The sequence below is a fragment of the Danio rerio genome, chromosome 2 (genome assembly GCF_052040795.2).
Source record: "Danio rerio strain M-AB ecotype USA chromosome 2, GRCz13ab, whole genome shotgun sequence".
Classification (NCBI taxonomy): Eukaryota; Metazoa; Chordata; class Actinopteri; order Cypriniformes; family Danionidae; genus Danio; species Danio rerio.
Window position 1 is genome coordinate 17,561,100 of NC_141022.1, and position 16,021 is coordinate 17,577,120.

General features: G+C 36.4%; 1 protein-coding gene across 2 annotated transcripts; it reads left to right on the forward strand.

Moving 5' to 3' along the window:
- Positions 1 to 6,000: 6,000 nt before the first annotated feature.
- LOC110437863 (uncharacterized) lies at positions 6,001 to 15,605 on the forward strand. 2 transcript variants are annotated; one of them, XM_087240560.1, is made up of 21 exons: positions 6,001 to 8,966; positions 9,054 to 9,193; positions 9,424 to 9,628; positions 9,757 to 9,861; positions 10,049 to 10,239; positions 10,380 to 10,521; positions 10,643 to 11,287; positions 11,397 to 11,524; positions 11,609 to 11,728; positions 13,002 to 13,049; positions 13,142 to 13,225; positions 13,445 to 13,510; positions 13,587 to 13,675; positions 14,028 to 14,088; positions 14,203 to 14,253; positions 14,324 to 14,368; positions 14,456 to 14,511; positions 14,589 to 14,668; positions 14,886 to 14,914; positions 15,013 to 15,166; positions 15,247 to 15,605. In XM_087240560.1, the coding sequence occupies exons 1-20, from the start codon at positions 7,061 to 7,063 to the stop codon at positions 15,097 to 15,099; spliced, it is 4,278 nt and encodes a 1,425-aa protein (XP_087096686.1). In that variant the 5' UTR covers positions 6,001 to 7,060; the 3' UTR covers positions 15,100 to 15,166; positions 15,247 to 15,605. The 2 variants fall into 2 exon arrangements, with proteins under 2 accessions (XP_087096686.1, XP_087096687.1); XM_087240561.1 differs by lacking the exon at positions 13,587 to 13,675.
- The last annotated feature ends 416 nt before the right edge of the window (positions 15,606 to 16,021 follow it).

The following is a 16,021-nucleotide window of genomic DNA, read 5'->3' on the forward strand; positions in this document are numbered from 1 at the left end:
TTTATTAAACAACTATTTCCAGTATCAGAACCATGCAACAAAAAGGCTAAAAAAAACCAAAACAAGGTAAGCTACCTAATATTACATTTCTTAACCGAAAATAAAGCTCTGTAAATAAAACAACAATCCTACCCTCCTTAACTATCCATTAAACAGGAGAAAACGGGACAAAAGCAAAAGGGCCTTCCCTTAGATCAATGAGCAGTAAGTAAACATTTAGCCACAGCTAACACAAAATACCGTCCCATTACCATATGTCACAGAGTATCTCACCAGATGACTTTGGAAAAATGGTTTCACACAGAAAGATAGCACTGCCACAAAGAGAACTTAGAGTGATCTGCTCACACACAACAGTGAGGGAAAACAGGAAGAGAACTCAATGAACAGCGTCAACAGTGTGCCTTTATAATTGCCGCCGCCCTTCTCACAGCTCGTAAGAATTAAAACTAATCTGACGAAAAGTAAAACACTTATGTTTCCTCGTGAGATCAGGCTGGCTGCACCTGATCTCCGCTTAAGCGGAGAGAGAGAAAGAGACAGATAATAGAGGATACAACACACAGGAACAATGCATACTGTACCAGCATTGTCAAAATAAAGGTTACACAATATGTAACAATCGCTTTCATCAACAGATATAAATGGTCCAACAGAAAGAGACTCTTAAACAGGTACATGTACTGTACAATGTTTTCAACTTTTTAGTTATCTGATGATGGGGTACTCGAACATGGACTCGAGTCCAGTTTTCATTGGACACGGACTTAGGGAAACTTTTACTCGGACTTGACTCAGACTTGGACATTTTGGACTCGGAAAATATCACGAGTCCAGTCGAGTCCACATCATTCACAACACAAATAAAGATATTAAAAATGAATAAATAACAGCATGAAACTATAACATGAATTTAGCGATCTCTCAGGCTGCATGCCAGCTTTTATTTACGCCACCGCACCATACCAGCAGGCAGCAGCAGCAGCACGTCATCACCTTAAACGTGTAACCAGAAATAGCCATAATCACACAATGCGTGGCTAGGTTTAGGACAATAATGTCTTTAAAATCAGCAATAATTTGTCTTCTACCGACATGTTGAAAGAAAACAAAGAAAGGTAAGAGCTTATTTACTTGAATTATACATTCATAGGGATGAAGTTAAAACATAGCCTACTGGTGACATTGTTTTGTTGTTTATATTGGTGTCAATATATCCACAAATAACTGTCAGATTCAAAGGTTCACGCTTAGGCTCTGAGCCAGAGAAATAGCGTTCAGCGCTTGATTTAGGCCAGGGCTTCTCAAATCCGGACTCCGTAACATTCAAAGTTTTCCTGTGTGACTCTTATAATGACATCCCACTATCATCCCGATTCATTTTCCAATACTTCCCCCTTATGCTTAATCTTTCTATGAAAAGTGAAAGTACTGTCAACACAGCGATCTCAAATGTGATAGAACTGCAAGAGCTGTTCAAGAGAATTGTGCTTTCGCTTTATTTTGGCTTGAAAGCACGTTAAAATGCATATAAAAATGTCTGCATTCACTTCCATTAAAGATGTGCGTCGATCATCCCATTTCTGAATCAGTGTAGCCTATACATGCTGACTGACGGACGCGTTCCGTATAATAAACTAATCCCAGATCCCAGATCAGCTTCTGCTTTTGAGGGTAGTGTTAGGAGAGTATAAAGATTGTGTAAAACTACAGTAATTAAATGATGGTTTAGCATAAATGTTGTAATAATGTTGCTTGGAGTTGCATATTATATTAAGTCAATATAAGCACAAATGGATTTAATGTAGAGTTATATTCAAATCCAGACAACATTCAGAATGGATAATCACTGGACTAAGTCCACAAATTCAAGCAATAATTTAATCGAGGTTTGACTTTGAATTTGTGTAAAAATTAATATTCAGGTAATATTTTGATGAGAGACATTGGAGAGATTAGGAGTGCCTGTGTCCACAATGTGAGTCTTCTGTGTGAGAATAAACAGTGGCAGTATATATCTGCCCTACATGTTGAATATGCAAGAGAGAATCTGATAATGACACATTTCTGATTCTATTTATATGTAGTCAATGACAGAGGGCAAGAATATGTGTATTGCACAATTAATCATCTCAAATGTTTCATTTTAAAATGATTCAGAATTATGCATAGTTGTATGCTGATGTCATCATCACTGTCTTTTGAAATGAGGACCAGGACTATGACCTATATCCTTAAAAGCCCCCCACCCTCCATTTATTTATATTATATATATTTATAATTATTATTATACAATTAATATTCTGAATAAATAACAGAAATTTGTCCACAAAGACACAACTGACACAAAGACACAACTGGAGTGATGTATTAAGATCATTTGAGAAGTCTTTTGCAAGAATATTAATTTAATTTGACAATTCCATAAGATACAAAAAGATATGTTTTATAGAATTATCTGTGGGCTGCACGGTAGCGCAGTGAGTAGCACTGTCGCCTTACAGCAAGAAGGTCACTGGTTCGAGCTACGGCCGGGTCAGTTGAAGTTTCTGTGTGGAGTTTGCATGTTCTCACCGTGTTGGCATGGGTTTTCTCCGGGAGCTCCGGTTTCTTCCACAATTCAAAAACTATAGGTGAATTGATGAATTAAATTGGCCATAGCATATGAAGGGAAGGGCATCCGCTGTGTAAAACATGCTGGATAAGTTGGCGGTTCATTCCGCTGTGGTGACCCCTGATTAATAAAGGGACTAAGTCGAAAAGAAAATAAATGAATGAATAAATGAATGAGAATTATGTTGTCTTTTTAGACCTGAATTGTGAACTGTTTTAGGCCTAATACCTGCCTGACTCTTCATCCTTCTTTTCTGCTTCATAGCATGTTTACTTAAAATAAGATCATCATCATATTGTTTTAATTTTTGTTTTGTCCAGTTGCAAAACTTACACAGGTTTCACAATGCATAATTGCTGCGTATTTTTTCGACGTGTCCCAGAGTTGCAAAAACTTCTAAGTATGTGGAATGTACACTTGCTTTATTAAAATGAAAGAATGTCCAAGACAAAGCAAATAAGTGTCTTATGAGTATATGTACACTAGCAGTGGATTTTACTGGAATTCACCTGAAATCTTGCCTAGAGCTCCAAATTGGTTAGGGCCGGGCCTAATCATGATCATGCTGGATAATCGTGCGTGCTCGCCTGTTTTAACACACTGCAGCAAAGCAATAATTTTAATGGAAGAAGATGTCGGCCTCACTGAAAAGAATTGATGAAGAAAATAGACAGTTCAAAGTTGAATGAACAGATAAGTATGTGTTTATTTTGCCCTAAGCCAGCTCGAATCAGTAACCTTCTTGCTGTGAGGCCATTGTGCTACCCACTGCGCCACCATGCTGCATCTTATGGATGTTTATTAAAAACAAGTTATGTAATATCAATTGTTTCATACCTTTGCTTTGACCTTAATAAAAAAATTCAGATTTGGACCTTTTAATGTATACATTGAGAACCCTTGTTTCAGGCTATCATTAACAGATAGACCCAGATCATGAGCCTAGAAATCTGCACTGGACTATTTTTTCAGTGTGATTCCCACTGGGTTTTATTTTGCACCCAATCGCCCCTGCTATTTATTTACTCTTTGTTTATTTAAAACAAAATTCTTCTGACTGTTAATTCCCTGTTAAGACAGCGGTGAAGCCGAATGGTCTTTCTTTGCTGAACCTTTTATGTTCTGTGCTGATCTGGGTCAGTCAGCATGAGTATGGTTTCATTTTCCACACTGGGGCTGATAACAGAGTTCTCTGGAATTAATGTTCATAAAAATGCATTGTTGCCTTGGTAATGCAAGCGTAATTTAAACAAGAAATGTGAAAAAGTGGCATTAGAATAATGTCAAACGTGTGAGTCTTGTAAAATAATAAAAATTCTACATATATCGTCCAATTTTCATTTTAATTTGAAGCAAGCTAACAAAAAAATACAAGTCATTTTGTAAAAATGTACCAAAAGTTTAAATTCTTCATTTAACAGTTTAATTGTTAATAGAAAAATATATTTGATTTATTATTATTATTGTTATTTTACATTTTTTTACATACGTGGTACCATGGCTCAATGCTTAGCACTGTTGCCGCACAGCAAGAAGGTCACTGGTTCGAGTCTCGACTGGGCCAGGAGTGTTTCTGTGTGGAGTTTGCATGTTCTCCGTGTGTTGGTGTGGGTTTCCTCCGGGTGCTCCAGTTTCCCTCACAGTCCAAACACATGCGCTATAGGTAAATTTAATTTACTAAAATGGCAGTGGTGTGTGAATGTGAATGAGAGTGAATGGGTTGTGGCTGGAAGGGCATCCGCTGCGTAAAACATATGCTGGACTAGTTGGCAGTTCGTTCCACTCGCTCGCTCGGACTTGGACTTGTACTCGACTGGTTAAGGACTTGGTCTCGACTTGGACTCGACAAAGGTGGACTCGACCCCAACTCTAGTATCTGACTCTCTCTCATAATAGGGTGTAGGAACTCATCGGCATTTTTCAGTGGTCAACACAAGTTGAATCTGAAATCTTGGGCATCTCCAATGGTCTCATTCATTGAACTAGCTTGAGGGCTTATACCATCAGGATAACAGAGCGCCAATTGATTTCGGGCTCCTCTGACCAGTACTTCTATGCAGATGTTCTGGTACCCTTCGGCTAACTAGCCAATGATTAATTAAATCAGTTAAATTAAAAACAATGGCCCTTACAGGATCTTCAGCGGAAACCATTTCACGAGACTTTTAATTGACTCCTGGTCATGTGCTCGCCTTGGGCACATCCTGCTAGAAGCACCATTTCATAGAGACAAAGAGATCTCTAGAAACATTAATGCATATGAATAAAAGCTAATCTCTTAATGTTAGAACTAAGGCAGATGTATCTTTGAATAATATGCCATAATGTTCCTCATATGCTGTTTATTCCAATCAACTAGGTTAATCAATGTGTTGTTTTAACCCTTATAACAGAGTAAAATAATCTGTATGTGTCTGAAATGTATGATGTCTGGTATTGAAAGAAAGCTAGTGACATTTGCAATACGTTGGTGTAAATGAAAAACTAGTAGTACAAACAGTATTCATCTTGTAACGTTTGATGTAAGATAGTTTCAATCTTGCAAGAGTTCTACCACGTGAAATCTACATGCAGTCTGTTAATTAATGACCTTTCCTATATCAGTACGGGGCGTGGCCCTGCCCTTCATGGCAACTGCTTATTGGCAGACAGTGCCATGGGGACGAACCAGACCAGGTCACTTAAAAACGCCCTGCAACAAAGAAACTTTGCTTTTTGCATCAGCTAGCTTGCGCATGCTTTTGCTCTCTGCCCCCTTTCGCCTACCCAGACACCGCGCCGCCACGCGATTGGGTCTCCACGAACTTCCACGCAAACCTCTTAAGTTTCGGGACTCACGAAACTGCACGAACTTCCGCAAAACCGACTCTCAGCAGTCCGTCGCCTAGGTAACCCAGGACAACAGCCATTCACGAGCGTGTGAATCCCATAGACGTCATCGAAGCGAGAAACTACCCAATCAGGAGCACCGTGTTTCCCCAAGGCCAGCCGGCGAGGGAGATTCGACTTCAGCAAAAAGGAGGTAGGGGTAGCTGCAGCCTGGAGAAATGGGTGTGATTAAAGGTGGGAGGGGCCAAAATGTAAAAGGCGTGGCTAAAGGTTTTTCATTGGTTAAAGGTTCCCTTTCCGGTAAATGCGAAGGCCAATCACGGTTGGGGGAGCAAAAAGTAAGGGGCGGAACAAAAGGTTTTTCATTGGTTAAAGGTACTTTTCCGGTTAAATGCTGCCAATCAGCAGTAACGAAATGCATAAACAGTTGCAGACGTAATTTCCTTTAGTTTAGACAGCAGAATGGCGACGGTAAGATGTGTTGCTGTTAACAGACACGTGTTTTACGATAGTTCAGTTTTGTTATTTGGTCAAGTCATCAATTGTCATTCGTAACTCTAATAATTACTTTACGTAATTTGTGGTTGATAGAGACACGTTACGGTGAGAAGCGAAGATGACGGGGATGACTGCATTTCTATTGAACAGTAGCAAAGTGGTAGTTTGTATAGGTGTCCCTTTTGTGCAGATGTTTTGAGACCTGTTCATATGATTTATAGTCATCTGCAGAGTCACAAAATTCGAGCAATTCATCACGACCATAAGTACCCAATTATTTGGTGGTTTGCATTTTAAGATGATTTATTTGGGTGATAACGTTATGTGATGACGTGAAGAGCGATTCTACATCTGATGTATGCCAATATGTACGTGTAAATTGCATAACTTATATGACATACAAGCTCATATGTGATACATATAAAATGCCATGTATGCAACATGTATTACGAAATATAGCAAATATGTCCACTTTAGAAATATCCTTTTAAAGAGTGTGTACACACACAACTGGACATTGCAATGACTAAGTCAACTGTATTTTCACTATTACTGTTTTAAACCTACATTACTACAAAATATATATAAAATATAGCAGTGAAATACAAGTTTCAGTATTGTTTTGTATTGAATTTTTGCTTTCCCTAAAGTTAATGTTAACTGTCTATCACTAATTTTAAAAGACAACAATTGATTATAGCACACATTTAATCTGTTTTAGTATGTTTTAATTTCCGTTTGTTAATTAACTAATACATGTTTGTAATATCTGCTATTTATTATTCACTAAAAAACAACAAGTAAATGACAAAACAAAAAAGATTTCAGCTTTTTAATGCTGGCCAAAAGTCTATAAAAGTTTCCAATGATAGTTCAGCCAAAACTTGCTATCATTTACTCAACTTTTACTTGTTCCAAACTAGGCGGTATAAGTTTCTTAGAGTATTTTAAATGTATTTTTTTTGCAATATTTTACAATTGTTGCCTATATGACACCTTATGCATATAAAATATGAATTTGTATGTCATATATGTGATTTGCATATTTTCCTTGTCAGATTAATTTTTTTTTGTTACATTTGATTGTTTTTTGAAACATGCTTTAAATGGTTTTAATAAATGTTTTTTTTTATCTGTATTTTTGCAGATTTCATAATTTATGACTGTCACTTGGATTGCCGAAAAAATAAGCACTATCACTGCTGCTACTGTTCCAAAACGGTTATAAACAAGTCCGATTTCATCAAGCACATACATTTTTGTAAATATTCTTCTACTCATTGCACCAAGACAGCTCGACAACAAACTCCTCTTGCTACTCTAAACCATGAGACTGCACCTCCACTTTACACTCTAAACAGTGAGACGGCACTTCCAGCTAGTGCTGTAAACCATGAGACGGCACCTCCACCTAGCACTCCAAAGAGTGAGACGGCACCTCCACCTAGCACTCCAAACAGTGAGACGGCACCTCCACCTAGCACTGTAAACCGGCCGATGGCACCTCCACCCAGCACTCCAAACAGTGAGACGGCACCTCCACCTAGCACTGTAAACCGGCTGATGGCACCTCCACCCAGCACTCCAAACAGTGAGACGGCACCTCCACCTAGCACTGTAAACCGGCCGATGGCACCTCCACCCAGCACTCCAAAGATTGAGACGGCACCTCCACCTAGCACTGTAAACCGGCCGATGGCACCTCCACCCAGCACTCCAAACAGTGAGACGGCACCTCCACCTAGCACTGTAAACCGGCCGATGGCACCTCCACCCAGCACTCCAAACAGTGAGACGGCACCTCCACCTAGCACTGTAAACCGGCCGATGGCACCTCCACCTAGCACTCCAAACAGTGAGACGGCACCTCCACCTAGCACTGTAAACCGGCCGATGGCACCTCCACCTAGCACTCCAAACAGGCAGATGGCACCTCCTCCAAACAGGCAAACGGTACATCCTACTATCACTCCAAACCAAGAGACCGCCAAGGTGACAGTTGTTCAAAGAAAGCAGGAGCAAAGGGTGAATTGTCCACACTGCAATATTTGTATTTTAAAGAAAAATCTTAAAAAACACACCCAAAGAGCTCATTCAAATATTGAGCATGACGTCACTGCACTGTCTTGTCTTCGAAGCCTGTGCATTGATGAAAAAAATGGTGTGTTCGCCGTTTCAAAATCTTCAAAAGGCCCTTGCATTCCTGTCTATGTAATTAAAAAGACATGGGGCAGTTCGCATAAGGTGACTTGCGATGTTGACATCTGTAATGCGCTAATTGATTTTAAAAGGAGATCTGGTATGCGATCCTGTGAGTGTACCCACTTAAAATCAGTTAATTATTGCAGATCAGATGCTTCAAAAGTTTCCTTACAGGAAGAGGTTTTGCAAGAAATGGTCACCCAGAGATGGTTTGCAGAGGATCGCAAGAAACAGTGTATAAATTTGCAAAAAAAAGCAGAGGAAGAAGATACATGTCTTGCATCTTATGTTGACATTGGAAGTGCATCTTATATGCATTACATCTCCGTATTTGAGCCGAAAGTTTCGTTTTATAACCGTTTGGGCAGAATTATGGTTCTTTATAATGCCAAAAATAACACATGGCATTGCCCTTGCAGTAGACCGAGGCACTCCTGCATACACAAGGCAGTGTCCAAGTGGTTGCTTTTTCAAACAAAGCGAAATATGTTCAGAAAAGTGAAGAGCACTGAGGAGGACTTGGCCACAAAGTCTTTATTGCCAGCAGATCCTGATCATACTTTGGCAAAAGATGATTCTAAGAGCACTGTGTACCCTCCAACAAATGATGATCTCAAGAAAATGGTGCAATACATTTTCACCATAAAAACGATACCATCTTCCCTTCCTTCATCAACAACAAGTTTTTGTGAAAAGGAGTTCCCAAAAGTACTTGTTCCAGATGAAATGCTCTGCTCAATGTGTTCAGAAAAAGTACCACTCAGTGACCCTTTGCTCATCTCCAAGAAAGCCAAAATTGTCACAACAATTGGAATAATCGAAGGTTGGTATTTGTTAGCTAGAAGCAAATAATTTAAATGAGTATTAAATTTATTTACTATTAACTGCATGCTTGTTTGCTTGTTTTTAGATGTTGAAACGTATTGCAAGAAATGCCCAGTGTGTGGCCTTTCATATCGCTACCAAGAATGGAACTCTGGTCTGCATAACTATGATAACCACATCATACTAAGTGTGAAATTTTGTCTGCTGCTTAGAAGTTTCCTACAGGTATAGTAGATGGATTATCATATCCTGGGGTGTCCAGATACCTAAAGGACAGCTGTTCTGCATAGTTTAGCTCCATCCTGCCTCAAGACATGGTGGGAGGTTTTTAGTGTATTGCTTATTAAGGTGTGTTACATTGTCATTAGAGCTAAACTTTGTAGAACAGTGGTTGTTTAGGATTGGAGTTATATTGAACATTGTTGTCAATAATAATATGTAATTTCCTCTTTTAGTCTCACACTGCAGTTGAACGAGTCTGTAAAGCTCTTTCTGTATCTACTGGAATGCATTATCCAAGCTGCATAACTGTGCTTTGTGCTTATCTGCACTTTGAAGCCTTGACTGACCACAATTATCAGTTTTCCTGCTTAAAGTGTGGATTCCATCCATCTGTTGTTATCATGGAAGCACATCGAAAAGGAGTTTTTAGTATGCCAGGTATGATAACTGTTTAAATTTTAATGTTTGAATTATCTGCCTCTTTCTCCATTGTTTAATTTAAAAAAAATTATCAATTTGTCCATTCTGTGTAACTATCCAGTTACCTAACTACCTTTTTTTTGTAGTAAGTGAAACTGAAAAACCGCCTGCAAACTTTAATGGACATGTAGATGTGGAGGCGTTTTGGAATTCCCTGAGATTGGAAATTATTGCAAGAGGTCTTGTGCCATGTAAGTTTGTTTGTTTTGTGTTTGATGCATTCAGTTTAGTAGATGTACTAAGCACACAGTTCAGATATGTTTATCTTTTCTTTAGCTAAAATGTTTACATTTTGTTTTTTTTGTTTTTTAAGTAAAAGTATACTTGTTATAATGATACTAATTATAGTATTATTGGTGTTGTTGGTTCTTTTTACAGGTGGGAACCACAATCCATTTGCTGTTAAACCAAATTTTCACCTTTGGGCACCTTGGATTGGAGTTAACACCAGGAAGTCTGGAACTGTTTTGAATACTGAATGGGAAAAAGTTCAGCCATCAACCTCTAATCCAGTATCTGAACTTCCAGTTTCTGAGGAGAGGCTAATTGATGAGCTGATGAAACTGAAGGTAACCTTTTCTGACAACTTCTAATATTGTGATAGTACTAACTGCATTCTCAATTATTTCAAGTTAGTTTTTTATTAGTGGATTTGTTGTTGTTGTTGTTGCTGTTATTTATTACTATTATTTTAAAAATTATGTTTTAGGTTAGTGCTGTCCGACGCCTATGCGAGTCTTGCGGATTAGGTAAAAAGGGATCGAAGATGGACCTCATAACAAGACTGAGGAGTGAAATGCAAAGCAGGTCATCTTACGACAAAATATTTCAGAAGGTTTGGGGTGCATCAGGTTTGTGTAATTCTATAGTTATTTCTCTTTATTATTCACAACAATTGCATTGGATTTATTTTTAAAATAATAATATTGTTTTAAAAGAACAAATTGCTGAAATCATTTTATTATTATCTAGGGGGTTGGGCAGTTGTGATGTGCCCCTGCGGTGTTGTTTACAGCCTTAAAGTTTTGTTGAGAGCTGAAAGTCCACGGGACTTTACTGACATTTTAATGTCCTGGAAACATCTCCCCAATGTGACCATTTATGATTTTGCAAGAGGACTGGCTGCTCATGCAAATCTTCGCAGTCCGAACATGATTCCCTTCAGTCCACACGAAGGTCGACTTTTGGAGCCAAATGAAGCCAATATTACAGCAGCAGAGAAGGGAAACCTGAAAGTTTCTTTAAAGTGGCTTAAAGAGAAGAAATTCCCTTCTGATGTAAATGGGCATCCATTAACTGGCACATCTGAGCATTACGTTCTCTATGACCGTTTCCATGAAAACAACACCAAAGATTCACGCGATAAACTTCGCAAAATACAGCTTGTACCAGAGTTGGCTGGAAGAGTGAATTCTCAATGTGCTGAGCAGTTGTTTTCTCAAATGAGAAAAAACAACTATTTTCTGAATGTAATGAAGCCAACAAACCATGTGTTCCTCATGCGTAACCTGTTGCACCACTACAATGTTGCAAAAAATAATAGGTTTGTTGAACAACTTGCCAAGCATGTTGGTTGCACTGAGGTTACCCTGGACCAGCATGGGCAAGCACTGTCAGGTAAAAGATCAATTGACATGTTTGAATTGTTTTTCGCAATTTAAAGTTAGCAGCACAATAATCAGATTTTCCTTTAAAAAATAATTTGACTGGTATGCTTTATTTCTAGGGTCATCTTTTGAAAGCAAAAACAAGAGCAATGGTGAGCCAAACGCACAAAAGGTGGCTGCAAGAAAATTGAAAGATTACTTGAAGACCTCCTGGGAACAGCCATTGACTAAATCAGTGGAGGAAAAGGTGTTTAAATGAGAATTTTATACGATGTGAGAAGCATCAAATTTTTAGTATTTAAATGTTGATTTATTTATTTCCCCCATATAGCTCATGGATGTGCTAGACACAAATAAAAGTCAGAGCGAACATGTGGCACGCATTTATTCCACCACCCTGATGCGAGAAGATTTTCAGACGCTGGGATTAGAACGCGATGCTGAGGCAACGGTATGTAATCTTTTTTTTTTTTTTTTTTTTCCAAAATGACTGGTGACACTTAATAAATTTGCTCATTAATGTTATAATGTTAGTTATTATAAAGCAATAACAAATAGTTAATCATTTTAAGCATTAAAGCTACCTTTAATAGACATTTGTAAGCAGTTTTAAGTAAAGTTACAAATGCACAAAAGGTGCATTCTTGACTTATCACATGTATAGTGTGCTTAATGCTTGTATTTTCATATTTAATGATTCTTTTTTCACTACAAAATAATGTGTTGAAGTGTTATTTTTATCAGTTATTGAAGAGTACTTGGTGGTGTTCAATATCATTCAGTATTAGCAAATGATTAATAAACTATTTTAATTAATATTTTCACTTATTTGTCAGGCACTTGGCAATGGTTACTTTGTATAACAATTAATGTTTTATTAAGACAATTTCCCAGTTTTGTCACCTAATCTAGTGAGGACTATTTGTTCTTTGTAAATCCCTTATAAATGAAAATTAAAGGCTCTTTATTGAATGGACAATAAATCTTTACATACATATAAAAATAATTAAAATGATCAACAAAATACAGCATTCAGTTTTGCAAAACAGCATTTTGATATAACTATAAAACATTTCAGTGTTTTCAGATATATTTAAAGGGTAATTTTATTTACAGATAAGATTGCACCGATTTATTTTCATTTACTGATAAGATTGCACAGATTTTTTTTTTTTTAAATGGGTACTTTTTTGCATTTTAAAATTAGTTTTTTGCTCTGAATAGTAGATTTCCTTTTTTTAGTTTAAATTATATCTGAGCCTTTAATTGTCAGTTAAAAGAGTTTTACATATCATAAATTGTCCTCACTTAAATTGCCTTTAATAAAGCTTTTATTAACACAAAGTAACGATTACTATATGCCCAAGAAGTAATATCTATAAATTTTGATTTGAATAGTTTATTAATCATTTATTTATTTTTTCTGAATCTTAAAAAAAAACACCAGCTACTCCAAATAGTTTGTTAACCATGCAATCATTAACAATGTATGAAAATACAATCATTAAGCACATTTATAAATGTGATTATATGTCAAGACAATAGTATTTGTAGCAGTATTTTATAAATAGCTTATTAATGTCTATTGATGAAGAGTTAATGCTTAACAAATGAACTATTTGCTTATGTTTGATAAATGATTCATGGCGCATGGTTGTAAAGTGTTATGTATTACTTTTGCTTTCCATATAATTTGTTCAAGTGAACCATTTTTTTCTTCATAGATTTTGAATTGCTGTTTCAAGATAATAGAAGACATCAGCGCATTGCAGGTAACTTTTGTGTGTAAAATTAAAGAAATAATAACTAAATCTATTTTGTTGTTTATATTTTTATTTTTAATTTTTTTTTGTTTTGTTATTAGGGTGTTCAAGTCTGGACTTCGAACAGCTATGTAAATGCAACTTTGATTCCACCGCTGTGTGCAGATCCCATGTTACATATCCCTGTAAGGATTTATACTTTGCATAATCAATGTAATATTTTAATGGTTAGTTGGTCTGGTTTATGGTGATGATGATTTGGATTTCATCAACTGAAATTCCTTACTATATGTTCTAGGCAACGTAACATTAAGTATTACTATAAAACAAAGAAGGCAACCCCTTTCTGCAAAGTACAAACTCTGCAATATTTTGTCATAAATTGGGTTGTACTTTTGTGACAGGTTGATGCATCTGCGAAAGACTGCATTTTGTTTCCATCATGGAGCAAGTCACACTGGATGATTTGTGTAAGTTATTGGTATGATATGTTCAAGTTTTTTCAAATAAATGTCAGGATATTTTGTTTTTAACAACATTTTGCAGATACTGCGTCCAAAGCTCAAACAGCTTTTTTTACTTGATTCACTCTGCAAGAGTGGCTTAAGTGATGGCAGATACAGTCAAGTGTACAGGTCTTTTACAAGTTCAATAGCTCTTGTTCAGAAGTTCTGGTTCAGCAGTTCTTGCTCAAGCGTTCTTGCTGTATGGTGGTTCAGTTTTAAACCATTCAGCTCTTTTGTTTTTGTTCCTTTTTAATTTTGTTCTGTATTTATTTATTGTTTCTGTGGTTCTTCTGGGAATGATGTGGAAACTAATAAGTTTTAAATGTGAATTTTAAGTATATGAATTAAGAAAATATTTTAAAAAGGACAATGTAAAACTCATCATTCCCAAAAAAGCATGCGCCATGGTTCTGTTATTGATTCAGATTCATGTAAATTTACTTGCTGTTGTTGATTTTTGCGTGTTTGGCACATTTAATAGGAGAGTTGCCCAGAAAATTGTTCCTGGACATTGGACTGAGTTGTCCTGTCAGGATCTTTCAGTAAGTTCTTCAATAATTACAGCCATCCAACATGCAATATAAAACAATCTTGTTTAAATGTTAATTCTTTTTTTTTTATTTTGAATGTTCATTTTTATTCCTAACATTACCCAGAATATTCCAATGCAGAGTTTCTCAAATAACTGTGGAGTCTTTATGCTCATGGTAAGTTTAACAATTTACATGGACATCCGCATTAATAGATTTAGATCTTGACAATTTCTTTGACTTTCAGTATGCCTTGTACATCGCACTTGATGTTGATTTTGACTTTTCTGAGGTGAGTCTTTGCTCAACACTTTGTTAGCCAGTATAAAAGAAGGATTTTTCAACATTGTAGTAATTGTCTTTTTTTTATTTGAAACAGGCTAATATGACAAAAATAAGGAGATGGTGGTGTGGGCTCCTGCTCGAAGGCTCAGGGTAAATTATTATTATTTTTTTACATTTTAAAGTGAAGGCAGTTAGCACTGCAATTAATATGATTTTTTTTTCTCAAGGTCTCCTGTCAAACGAAAAAGGCCCAGAAAAATGGAATGCGTGTCTCAGGCACCTGTACTCTCGGGTGAAAACAAATGTAGTAAGTTAATAAAAAATAGAAAAGTGGTCACAAAGTATCACTTGATTCATATGTTTAATGTTATGACAAATTATAGCAAATATACATTTATACATGTAACTTTTACCTTTTGCCATTTATTGCATCTTTGTCTTTTATTTTAAGTGTTAAATAGAGGTTTGTATGTAGCATTGTAAAGGTGATGCACTTGACAATATCTTAGTTTTTCCTCCTTCAGCCATGGATCCAAAAGGAGGCCTTTGTGATGTATGTTTGAATATATTTTATTAGCCTAGCTTTAGTTTTTTTATTTCCCATTTTACATTTGTCATTTATTTTGTGTATAAATTTTGTCTTTAATTCAGTTACCATCAGACCTGCTCAGACAGATTCTTCTAGATGTTGTTTTCGATGAAGGAGATGGAGCCTTCCTCACACTCTCACTTGTGTGAAGAAAGTTTTGTGACATTGTCTGCAGTCAAGTTTTCCGTAGAAAATATCACTTGGCCTGGCTCGACAGTATGTGTTCTTTACTTTAATTAAATGAATAAGGTGTTTTAAATAGATTTTCATTTGCTAATATCTTTTTTTTTTTGTAGGCATCACTGACTGGAAATCTACAAGTCCAGATATAAAAGACAAATAAAGAGTGGAGTTCAAACTCTCCACGTGTGAATCATGTGGTTGGCTGTACAAAGACACAATTGGATACTGTGGTGATGGGAAGAAAGGGGTGTATAGAGCTTTTTATTCTGACAAAGAGTTCGATGGCTACTGCTCGATGCACTGCTTCTATACAATGAATGACTGAATGAATGGATGGCTGGATTTGTAGTTATGGATGGTATTCGTGGCTAACTGATGGATGATTGGATTTGTGGTGAATGGAAGAGGATGGATTTGTTTATTTGATTTAAATTTGTTTGTTTTTTTGCTGATTAAACAAATGTTTCATGGACTTGTGTCTGTTTTAAACTGAATATTGTTTTTAACATAAGGCTAATAAGTTTTTATCATAATTAATTTTGTAATATTTGAACATTTTACCACACAAAACGGACTTGTCAAAATCAACTTAATTTTTATTATTTTAGGCATTACTTTTAGTATCACAAAGAAACAACCAAATCACGATTTAATTTAACTTGAATTGAACAACTTTCGCTTTACTGCACTTTTAAATAGCCACCATGAAGAACAAACAAAGTGGTTTATGGTATTTGTATCAAGCAGAAAAATTCTGATTTACACATTACTTTAATAAAACTACAATGCACTCAAATTCATGGTGATGACGTAAGTTACCCGCGACCTTGAGGAATGCCGGTCTAATGCACTTTCAAATTAACGTTTATAATGATTTTTACAGCGAAA

Coding starts and splice junctions, on each gene's coding strand:
- LOC110437863 (XM_087240560.1), top strand. CDS start 7,061: ATGTTTTTTTTTATCTGTATTTTTGCAGATTTCATAATTTATGACTGT. Junction 14,254..14,323: donor GTGGAGTCTTTATGCTCATG/GTAAGTTTAACA, acceptor TTTGACTTTCAG/TATGCCTTGTACATCGCACT. Junction 14,669..14,885: donor CTCGGGTGAAAACAAATGTA/GTAAGTTAATAA, acceptor TTCCTCCTTCAG/CCATGGATCCAAAAGGAGGC.